Below are 11,751 nucleotides of genomic sequence, written 5' to 3' on the forward strand. Positions count from 1 at the left end.
AGTCGTGACTGATTTTATGATTGTTTTTGTTTTGTCGTTAAGCAAATTGCTGCAATTGTTAATGAATCATGAAGTCATTAAGCAAATAGGTTTCCTCGATTGACTTTTATCAGAAGCCAGCTGATAAGGTTGCAAATGGCAGTCAGATGACCCTGTGATGCTACAGCTATCATAAATACATGCCAGTTGCCAAGGTCCCAAATTCTGATCATGTGTCCGCAAGGATGCTGCACTGCTTGAAAGAACCAGGTTTTCAGCATCACTGTAACTTCAAACAGTCACTAAACAAATAGCTGTAAGTCAAGGACTACATATAGAATGATGTGTCATTAGTGCACTGATAACAACCAACTGTTTTCATTCTCTAGAAATCCAGGAATGACAATCTCCGCTTCATCTTGACTCTAATCATAATATTCAAACAAGGAATTCAGAAATAGTCTTGATTCAAAGTTTCCAAAACAGATAAGCTACTAACCATGCCAGTCTACTTATTTTTTTCAAGGACACCTGACTTGCTAATCACTGTTGGAACACTCCATTGGTCAAGATGCAGCTGTGCCCTTATTTACCAAGGCTTATGGAATATTCCTGTCTCCAAATACTAAGAGCAACATATCTAATTCTGTCAACTGGATTCTATAACCACTTACAAATTCAATCACTAGCATTCATCTTCTTCCAGTATCTCTATAGTATTATATTCAACTATGATTTAAAGTCTTGGTATTCACTACATTGGCATGGTAGCCTTGATTTATTTATTTTTTTCCGAAAGAATTTATTTCTGAACTTTACTGTTTCTCCATTTTCTTCCTATAAATAATTAAAAACATTACTTAATGTATTACTTGAGCTTAAAATATTGGCAGTGACATATTTAATGTATTACTTGAACTTAAAGTATTGGCAGTGACATACTTAATGTAATACTTGAGCTTAGAATATTGGAAGTCACAGTGCAATTGACCATCTTCACTAGAAAGGTGTAAAGAGGTTATTGTAAAATCCATAAACATCTATACTATCTGGTTATTAGCATTCAGGAGTCAAGACAATAATTTAACCTATATATATCTAAACATGACCTAGTTCAAAAAAAAATCCCACAACATACAATTATCCATCCATAAGTCACAAAGGGTACTAATAATATTATGGAGTAAACACAGTAAGCAAGCCAAATTGTTCCTTGAAATTTGTCTCTAGTATTAAAGTAAAACTGAATTAATTATAGGTCCCCATTCTTATAGGTAGGATAAATACTTAACCACTAGTGAACTACCATTATGGAAAAATTAAAAGACTATTGTGGCACAAATATTTCAAGAATTTATTTATTTGTCCAATATCTTTTAAATGTTAAAAACTTGAAATTAAAACTACTAAAATGCCTTTGTAAGAAAATGAAAAAGAATTACATATATACTACTGTAGGATTGCATGCCTATAATTAAGTAAAAAAGTAATAAAAACATTTAAAATAGCCTACCACCCCCCAAAAATAAAAATAAACATTTTTAACTTTAGAAGACAAGATAGAAGCAAATAGAAAAGGGCAATGTTGTGACAATGTATTTTCAGGATGCCAGAATAACTCTACCTTTGGTATATATTTTACCTATTTAGAACTGTTACAGCAAGGAATATATTATTGAACTTAATAAAGTAAGTTAAAAAGATATAAGGAACTTCATGAACTTTATAGAGCAGAAACATAGAAAATGGAGCATTACGTGGAAATAACATATCACTGAACATTTCAAGGAAATTTTATTCTTCCTTTTGATAGGGACAGGTTGGTTGGTTTTTTGCCTAAATGATGAAAAATACCATTGACCGTTAGCAGACAGTTCTCATTAGAGCTGTTAATTGGCATAGTTAACCTCAGAAAGGTAGCACTGAGCTCACTGCCAGATACTTACAGTCAGGTAGTGCTGGCAGTCCTGGATGAGATTATGACTAAGATCCAAAGCCTTCAGGACATTTAATAATTGCTTAATAGAGAGAAGAAAAAGCAAGAGTTTAATTATGACAAATGGACCGAATCCAAAGAACAAGAATCTAACACTGAAGATGGCAAATTATAGTACAATCGTTCAAAAATCCTTCCTATTCCATTTTCTGAGAAAGATAGTCAATAGATAAAAAACTATTAGACTACCATAGATTGCTTATTTCTGGCAATCACCCTCTGTTGCAGTATTCCATTTTTAAAATTTACTTGCACAACTGTTATATCGAGAAACAATGAGACTGTAAATTCTAGTCCTAATGTAGGCATGGAAAAACTGGCTGGGTGATTTTGGGCCAGTCTCTCTTTCTCAGCCCAACTCACTCGCCAGATTGTTGTGAGGAAAATAGGAGAAGGAAAGAGCATTACATGTTTGCTGCCTTCAGGGGGGGGGGAGCAGGATAAAAAAACACCTCATACCAGTGAATCATCCAATGTTGCAATAGAATTGTAGCTGAAGTTGGCTGTGTGTAATTCCAGCCAAGGAAGTGCAGAACTAAGGTCTCCACCACATGCAGAAAGGATCTCCTGTAAATAAAGAAGATGGATAACACAGTGATAAAATTAGGTGGCCACCTGTACCTCTCAGCAACCTGCTTTTAAGTTTTTACACCAAGACCGAAAAACATTTCACACTAGGAAGCACTTTCAATATCCATTTTGTTGAAAAAAAATTGTGGTGCTTGAACATACTAGGTTTAATTATGTACTCCTTACTGTCCACTGGCTTAAAGATTCATGAAGAGGGGAGATTGTGGGTAAAAAAAGATTGAACAGGAGTAGGAAACTATAACACTTTTTATATTATACTGTTATATTATTAACATAAAACCTTTTTTTCCAATCCCAACAACTACACTACTGAATTTTGATGGCAAACTGCCAAGAAATCACACTGCAATTTGCAATGAGATTTTTGACAGAAAAAAAGGCACTTTAGTTCTTTAACATATTAGAATTCATACATTCCATAGCAGTATCTTCATGTTATACAATATATCTTCATGATATATAGCTCTCAACAACTGCCACAACTTTTCACAAAAAGTGCTCATGAATCACAGTCTTGTAAAACAAGACCTCTACCCTCTAGAGAGTATGTAATTGTACTTATTACTAAACTATATTCATTATAATTCATTACCTTTCCCAAAAGGTATTTAAAAACCAGAATAGGACCAGATCAGGTATAGGAATATACAATTTCACTGAGAGAGAAGGAAATGACAAGAGACAGAGCCATTTTTTTCCTTACTAAGAACTGTTTCTTGTGGGTCAAAAATCTGCCAGAGAGAAGCAATATTATTAAGGCAAAAAAGTCTCCTCTCGTCTATGTGAACTTCCACTTAAAATCATAGTGTTCCATAAAACTCATCAGGAAAATATTAATGCAGATGCCTTATGACATATCTTTTGCCAGCCATTATTTTCCTGATGGTAGAAAAAAGTCCAATATGGAATATCACCACTCACTTCCAGAGAATTCACACATCTGGAACAGGTCAAAGCCTCTAACTGCGAATAAACAAACCTCAGGCCCTGAAGATAGTGCAGAGGAACACATCTCAACTAAAGGGAACAAAAAGAGAAGAGTAAATATGAAAAAAATATTCATTGCAGGTTCAATAATCCTGTCCTGTACACACACACACACACACACATGGGGATATGTATTTTAGATAGCAGTAAAGAAACTGTTTCTCTCCAGATGTTGCTGAACAACTGCCAGCACATTAGACTTTCAACATTGTCCACCTCTGGCACAGTAGGATTCTATTTATTTCATATGTATTTTTCCTTAACTCAAACAATGCCACCTTACAAAAATAGAACTACAGAATGAATATATAATTTTGCAAGCTCTTTCGAGCCCTATCTTCCATGCTATTAAGTAATTGTTATATCAAATTTGGAAAGACTCTTTTTAGATCATGCAGCAAACTAAAATTAGTTTCAATATTTTGGAGGGGAAAATTCAAATATTCTGGGGTGGGGGAAAGACTTAGATATGAAATATTCCACTATCCAGCTATCTATATATGCTTGGGAGAAGTACTGCTTTACCCCGTAGTGCTCCCAGAGATAATACCAAACCAAAACTTACTCTATACTTAAAAGGACTCCGTAGTAGTACTTAAAACTCACCTCTAAACGTCGCAATGATTTAAAGGGAGAAATCTTCACAGGAGATGGTAGAGAACATTCAGGAACAAATATGAGCTGAAAGAAAGATAGGGAGACACCAACTATTAGCAAAGGCATCTTTCTAATATTGCAAGCTCATCTTATCCCCAAATATGCAGCTCTGATTCCCACAAAGTTTTATGAAATCAAGTTGGTGTCATTTCAAAATGTTCATCTTTACATCAGAAATTCTGAAAAACCGAGCAGAAGTAAGCATGTACTCTATGTAGGTGTAATGTGGCATCCCAAGTATGTTATCTGCTAGAGTTCCACTGTTTTAATCTAGCTACATTTTACATGCTAACCAATACAGACAGTCCTGAAGCATATACGGTACTTCCATTGGGGGTTGCTTTCGCATGATAATCCTATCTAAGGATCTCAGAGAAACAACATAGCTGATGTAGGAATCTGAGAAAATGGGGTACATTTTGTTCTCTGAAAAATGAATAGAAACAGGATGGTTGTAGATTTCATTCATGATTTATTAATTACTCCTAGATTTCCAATAATGCATTTAAAGCAGTGTTTTATGTAATACTAAACTACTTTATCATGCCATTCCTTAATGCTTTTTCCCCCTAACCCATACTTCATCAGAATAATAACTATAGATAGCAGGCATAAGATACAACCTAGAGGGCTCTCAAACTCAATCTACAGGCAAAACAATTGCTATGACAAACCAAGCTCAGTGAAGAACAAAATGGAACAAAGATGATTGTTTAAATAGAGATTTCAACAGCAATCTTCTTATGATAAAGTCATAATAGAGATATAAAGGCTGACCATATGCTGATTATTTAGTTAAAAATATTTCAGATGAATGGAAACTTGGAAAGGGGGCAGAGGCATGCAACAGGAGCCATTATCATAACATCAAACAGCATTTAGTAATAAATAGACATGAGGGCTTTAGATAATCATCAAAGTATCTATTCCATGACAGGAGGGTGAGATACCATTTTCCCTTCTGCTTTATTAAAGAGGTTTCAATTTTTTAAATAAGTGAACTCTCTGTAACAATTCAAGCACATCCTTACTCAAGTGTCCACTATGCAAGCTTTCTATGTTCTCATAGACTGTCTGTTGTAATGAATAGTTTCAAGACTTTATCTCATTTCTCATTTAAAGGTTAAAAATTGAATTCAGTTTCTTTAAATAGTAATACAGCTTTTCGAATAATTTCATAATACACTAAATTACAGAGTGCCACAGCATAATTATCTCAAAATAGGAAGCTTATTTCAATCCACTCCATTCTTGCTAAATATTTCATGACTATCAAAGCCTGAACTTACTAAAAAGATTACAAGTCTTTTGCCTACTAATAAAAGTGAATGAGATGGTTTTATACACTTGCCTATGCAGAATCTCAAACCTTGAAAAACCCAAGACCGATACAACTAACATGGCAAAGAAAGGCCTGACTTCAGAATAATATAGCCTCTGTTTTTATTCAAATCTCAAAAATAATAAATATCACTTTTTATGATTTTTTAAAAAAATCCTCTTCCACACAAGTTATTCCTGGTAAAGTTAAAAAATAAAAGGAGTGACATACAAGTCTGGTATTTAATGAACAGTAATTTCCTCCCCAAAGGACTTGTCATTTCCCCCTGCTGAAAACAATTGCAGAAAGATACATTCCAGATTATACGACTAAAATGTAACTGCAATTTCAGTAAATGTATGCATTCTTTAGTTTAAATCTTCTGGGCAGACAGCTGAGATCTACAGAGCAGAGTTATAATACCATACTACCATTCAACACCTCCAACTCAAATCAGATAACTCATATTCATCTAGCCTTATATATCATTACATGTCTCTTCAGTTATCGCCAGGCTAAATTGCTAAACATTAATGAATACCAATTCCAGCACATCCCAGATCCCCAATCTGCTTTTTGTCTGCTTGAACAGATGGCATGGATATACATTTGCAGCCAAGAGGAAGCTAGTTCCTTTGCCAATCGTTCACCACCTCCTCAGTCTTATGCCAAGAAGACCTGGAAGAAACTGCTGTTGCCCACACAATAGTTTCTAGACAACAGAACAGAGAACACTCTAGACATATTGTAATTTCATCAGGAACATCATCAACTTCCATATTTTTGTGAAATAAGCCTACTTAAAGCAATTTCATTATTTTCTTATCAGAGTTATATTGAGCTCTGTAAAATTAATTTAATTAAGAATCACATACAATGGAGGATATTCTATATTTATGCTGCTACTATACATCCAGGAAACTAATATAATTACATGCTACAGAAATACATTTTAAAAATTAAAAAGTGCAGAAAAAGAAGAAAAGAGGAGGAAGAAAGAAAAATGGAAAAATAAACCTTCTCCTTCATCCTTGGCAAATATAATCCACGTTAACAACTTATCACTATCTCTTAAAATGTAGTCAAACACTTCTTCGTTCCATACCTTACCCCATTCTCTATAAGCCCATTTCTAAAACCTCATATTTCCATATTAATCAGCAAAAGCCAAGTAAGGGCTACCAGAAATAACAACATAAATATTACAACTTATATCTATTACAACCAATTTAAATCATTCCTTTCCATGTAAGCAGATTCCCCCCCCGCCCCCATTTCCACTCTTCAAATAATCAAAGTCCAGCCCTAGTTTAAAAAAACAATTAATCGTTACCAGAAATAACTTATCACCATCCGGTCCCATTTTTAAAAAAAAAATCACCTAAAATAGCAACCTATTTTTTGTTCTTGATCAGACAAACCAATTATGTATCTTTTCTTTCTCGCCACATTCTTTTGAGTGCAGAAAGTTCTAACATCCACCTTCTCAAACTTTCTACATCTCTTATCTCAAAATTCTTGTCATCATCTTTGCCAAGCCTCCTTTATAATTCTAATGCGGCAACTCCAGCAATTTTTTTAAAAATGCTACTTTAAAAAGATTTTATGCAGCATGGTTCTTTGTGATCCTCACAAAATAGGGTCAGTCAGTAGACTAAATGGACTAATAACCAAATTCACATTAGGAGCATTTCATAGGTTAATAATTAATTTCTCCGAACTTTGAATATTTAACACTAAAGAACAGCCATAAAGAGGGATCCTTCCCTTTTTCCACACATTTTTTTAGATTTGCAATTTGTGATGCTTCTCAATGCTGAAAGGTGATATAGAGATTGTTAAATTTCATAGTACTTGAAACAAAATGTTTTATGTGAAAGACTTCAATCTTTTTAAAGACTTCAACAGCACTGATACAAATTTCTGAGTTGAGGAACTCATTGAAAACAATTTGATGGCATTAATCCGTCAATCAAACATGTTGGTGAACTATAACTTTCAGTGCCCCTCAGCATTGGCTACGCAGACTGGAGATGTTGAAAACTGCTGTTCAGCAAACATCTAAAGACACAGATTCTCTGTTATATAATAATTATACAATACAGTAGTAACATTCAGTTATATCAGAAAAATCCAAATATCCCCTCTGCTGGCATCTAATACACAGACTTTCACATTTCAGGACACACCTTCAGTGAGAGAGTTTTTTGCAAGACATCAAAGAGAAACTGGGCTTGAAGAATAGCAGACGTTTCAGCAGGGTGTGATGAAAGTGCAATGAAGCCATGATTCTGATTTCGTGGCAGTAAGTACTGCTCAAAGATCTGATTGAGAATTTGAAGTGTGGAAGTGAACAAGGTCAAGGTGCTGGTACCATCCAGAATCAAATCGCCTGACAAAAGAAAACAAACATTAGCATTAACAGATCAATGTATATTTACTGCACAGAATAATTGCATGAGGGAAAAGTCAATAATATACAGGTAGTCCTCAACTTACCACAGTTCATTTAGTGACCATTTGAAGTTGCAACAGCACTGAAAAAAGTGACTTATGATCATTTTTCACACTTACAACCGTTGCAGCATTCCCACGGTCACGTGATTTACAATTGGATGGTTGACAACTAATTCATATTTATGACAGTTGCGGTGTCCTGGGGTCATGTGATCTTGTGTGACCTTCCAACAAGCAAAATCAATGGGGAAGCCAGATTCATTTAACAACCGTGTTATGAACTGCAGTGATTCACTTACAAGAAAAGTCGTAAAATGGTGCAAAACTCACTTAACAAATTTTCCAGTTAGCAACATAAATTCTGAGCTCAATGGTGGTCATACGTCGAGAATTACCTGTAATGTTAAAGTGTCATGATTGCCACCCTTAATGTAAGGGATGACACTAGCAAAGGGGCAACTAGTGGTTATCAGGCCAGACAGAATTACTATGCAAACACTAAATCTCCCCATCTTAACACTTGGAAGGCAGGGATACTTTATTGTTGTCTTGAAAAGAGAAGAATGAATAAACCTGGGACATACAAAAGAGACAGAAAAAGACCGCCCTTGATTTCTGTATGTCTTCTACCTATATTCAATAAAGCCATGTTTTGTCTTAGGGCTTTTACTGTAAACAACTTTCTGGATACTGGGTTGTATCTGGAGAGCACATTCTACTGTAATATCTGACCTGAAGTCTTATATTTAAAGGCATGGGATGCAAATTACTGGAAGTCTTTACTCTATACACTCCATATATTGATATATAAAGTATATTCCACTCTCCTGAACTACAACCTCCTTTTATATTTAAAGCACTAGATTCAATACAACGATATGAGGACTTCTCTCAGATTACATAACTAGGTAACTGGAAAACTGCAATTACATTTAGTATACATAAGAAATACAATCAACAAAAATGCTAGGCAGAAATGAAACATTTATTCCTCTTTGGGAAATGACACTTAGGGAAATCTGGAATCTATACTTTAAAATGTTTTAGAAAGCATAAGGGGTAATATAGTTATATTAATTGAAACTCTGTTTATTGATCTAACCCAATTTTCAGAGCACATATCATGCAGAGAACTATCAGCTACCATAAAAAGAAGTTGGGCAATTCGTGTTTCATTTGTTACCCAAATACCAAACAGAACCTTCCTCAATGAAGAATGAACAGAGGTGAAAAACATATACAGGTAGTCTTCGACTTACAACTATTTGTTTAATGATGGTCTGGAAGTACAACAGCCTCTGAAAGGGAACTTTACAGCAAAATGTTGAACCACCATTCCTGTGGTCACATGTTCATGATCTGGGTGCTTGGCAACCTGTGCAAATTTACAACAGTTACCAAGCAGCCCACAACCATGGGTTTGTCATTTGCAATCTTCTCTGTTAGCTTCCACAGAAGGTCAATGGAGAAGTCAGCAGGGAAGGTTACAAGCTACTGCTTGCCAACAAAACTCTCTCTTATATCTGAGGGCTGAAAAGAGCTGCCTACCAGGGGAGCAGAACTCCTTCAGCATGGTACAGTAATAGGAGCCCAAATCCTGAAGATTTGAAATCAGCTCCTACATCCTGCCAGAGGAGTTTCTTCCTCTACACAAAAGGGAGCTGAACTTCTTCAGTCAGATCCAGAAATGGAGCTCAAATCATGAAGAGCTGAGCTTTGTTCCTGCACCCTGCTGAAGGATTCTCCCAGCTGTGCATGGAAGGGGAGCTGAACTCTTTCAGCCAGCCCCTAAAAACAAGAGGAAACCAAAATCCAAACAGAAAGCAGAGAAACAGTGGAAGGTAAGGAGCACAGGGTGCTTACGGTGAGCTGCCCCAGAACACCCAGCGCAAGCTATGCACAAGTGTTTCTTCACAGGGACTGAAAATCCTACCGTGTTTCTCATATAATAAGGCCGGGTCTTTTTTTTTTTTGAGCCCCGAAAAAATGGCTAGGCTGTCTTTTGGAGGGTGACTTAATCCCCCCCCCTTGCATCTTCGGGCAGGTGGGCGGCGACGGCTTGGATGTTGACCTCGGCGTTGGTGGGGCACTTTGTATCAGGGTCAATGCAGGCAGCACCATATTCGGGTGTGCAACAAAAGTACTTCCTAACAGCAAGCCCCCCCGCCATTTCCCCATTTTGCATGTTTTAATATAGACCTTAATTTGGGGGAGGGGCTTAATTTCATTTCATGCCTATAAAACATGCTGGGACTTCCTATTGGGGGAGGCCATATTGTTGGAGAAACAGGGTACTCGGATTCTGGCAGGAAGGATTGTCAGCTTCTAAGTAAAGAGGCAGTACAGTAAAGAAAGTACTACAGAATGCTTCAGCAGGATGGGACAGGCTGCCAACAGGGGTCTCTCTGTTCAGGGACTGAAAATCCTGCTTCGATTTCATCAGACAGAATTTTCAGATCCTGAGCAGATCCTTCCAGATCTCTCCCATCACCCACAAGACACCCTATGTTTCTTTTGTGGAGCCCTGTCTACCTAACAACCTACAAGATTACTTGATGACCACAACCAGGAATGCCAGACTTGCAATCATTAAACAAAGCAGTCACGTATCTCATTTAACAACTGCTTTGCTCAGTGACCAAGATTCTAGTCCTAATTATGATTGTAGCTCGAGGACAAAGCCTGGGTAAAGCCTGGCCCTAATATTATCTTCATTTAACCAATGTATATTGGATTATCTTTGATATCTATATTACAAGTACTGGCTGTGAGAAAAACACTTGTAGAGTTTTGGTAAATATACCAGTCATGAAAATTCAATTATCCAATTTAAAACTCTGCTGCATCTGAACCCAGAGCTTCAACATACAACCATAATTATTAATTTAAGCAATCATTTAACAGACCCAAGGCAAACCCAAGGATAGCCATATTTATTTCCATTCCAGAGTAAAGGTTAAGGCCATTTTCAAATATCTCAAAGAAAAGTTCTCCACATCATTAGAACCTCACCAGAATCCTGCAGTAGCTGTGCTAGACTCTGAAGCATTATTTTTTTGGGCGCAAAGGGTGCCATCTGCAAAGACAGAGAAAAAATAATGACAATTTCTTCGGAACCAGAAAGTTCAAGCCACAACTAGGTATCTCACCACATGCTAATTCAAAAGAAGGACTTTAACCAACACAATCATGAAATGAAACACTGGTGAACCACAATCCCCCCAGTGAAGAAGTGATTGAAGCAAACCCCTCTGTTCAAAGACTTACAGGCACAGTCTGAAGTTTAAACCCAGGCAGGCTCCAAGGCCAACCCAGGCTGACCAAACCAAATGTCGCAATACTCACGTGCAGGCGCCTGACAGCGATCATAATTATCCAACCTCCCCCTTATTTAAGCAAGGGGCAGTAGTTTTCTTCCGCTTGACCCCTCCTCCCAACGAACCCTCAGCGACAGAAGGCCAGGGGGAAATTTCTTTTTCTTTTACCTACCCTAAACAGGCCGCAGAATACACTGTACTGTTGAGAAATTACCAGGTTCCCTCCCGTTCCATGACAGGAAAGGGAAGCCCAGCGCAGGAAAGACAAAGCAACCAGCACATGATACAGGCAACGCCAACCGGCCCGGAGGTAACCATGGCAACGCTCGCGTAGCCTCTCCAACACCTGGAGAAAACTACAACTATAACAAAAACCCTTAAAAATCGCCTTTGGAAACCGATGCAACCCCACCGTTCCTAGAAAACAAGGTAGAGTCCTTCCTAGC

At 36.8% G+C, this 11,751-nt stretch overlaps 1 protein-coding gene across 2 annotated transcripts in view; it reads right to left on the minus strand.

Annotated features, from left to right (window-relative positions):
• Positions 1-11,751, minus strand: part of STK11IP (serine/threonine kinase 11 interacting protein) — a 33,817-nt gene extending 22,066 nt beyond the window's left edge. Inside the window, exons 1-7 of one of the 2 annotated variants that reach the window (XM_026707916.2) lie at positions 11,478-11,751; positions 11,001-11,064; positions 7,721-7,923; positions 4,160-4,234; positions 3,488-3,583; positions 2,435-2,542; positions 1,926-1,997 (exon numbers count right to left, since the gene is read on the minus strand). In XM_026707916.2, the coding sequence (XP_026563701.2) occupies positions 1,926-1,997; positions 2,435-2,542; positions 3,488-3,583; positions 4,160-4,234; positions 7,721-7,923; positions 11,001-11,064 (618 nt within the window). In that variant the 5' untranslated portion in view covers positions 11,478-11,751. Of the gene's footprint in view, positions 1-1,925; positions 1,998-2,434; positions 2,543-3,487; positions 3,584-4,159; positions 4,235-6,641; positions 6,780-7,720; positions 7,924-11,000; positions 11,065-11,477 lie in introns of those variants that run through there. The other variant, XM_087920637.1, reaches the window with a different exon arrangement.

The sequence above is a fragment of the Pseudonaja textilis genome, chromosome 1 (assembly GCF_049901715.1).
Source record: "Pseudonaja textilis isolate UNSWEBS1 chromosome 1, rPseTex1.2, whole genome shotgun sequence".
NCBI lineage: Eukaryota > Metazoa > Chordata > Lepidosauria > Squamata > Elapidae > Pseudonaja > Pseudonaja textilis.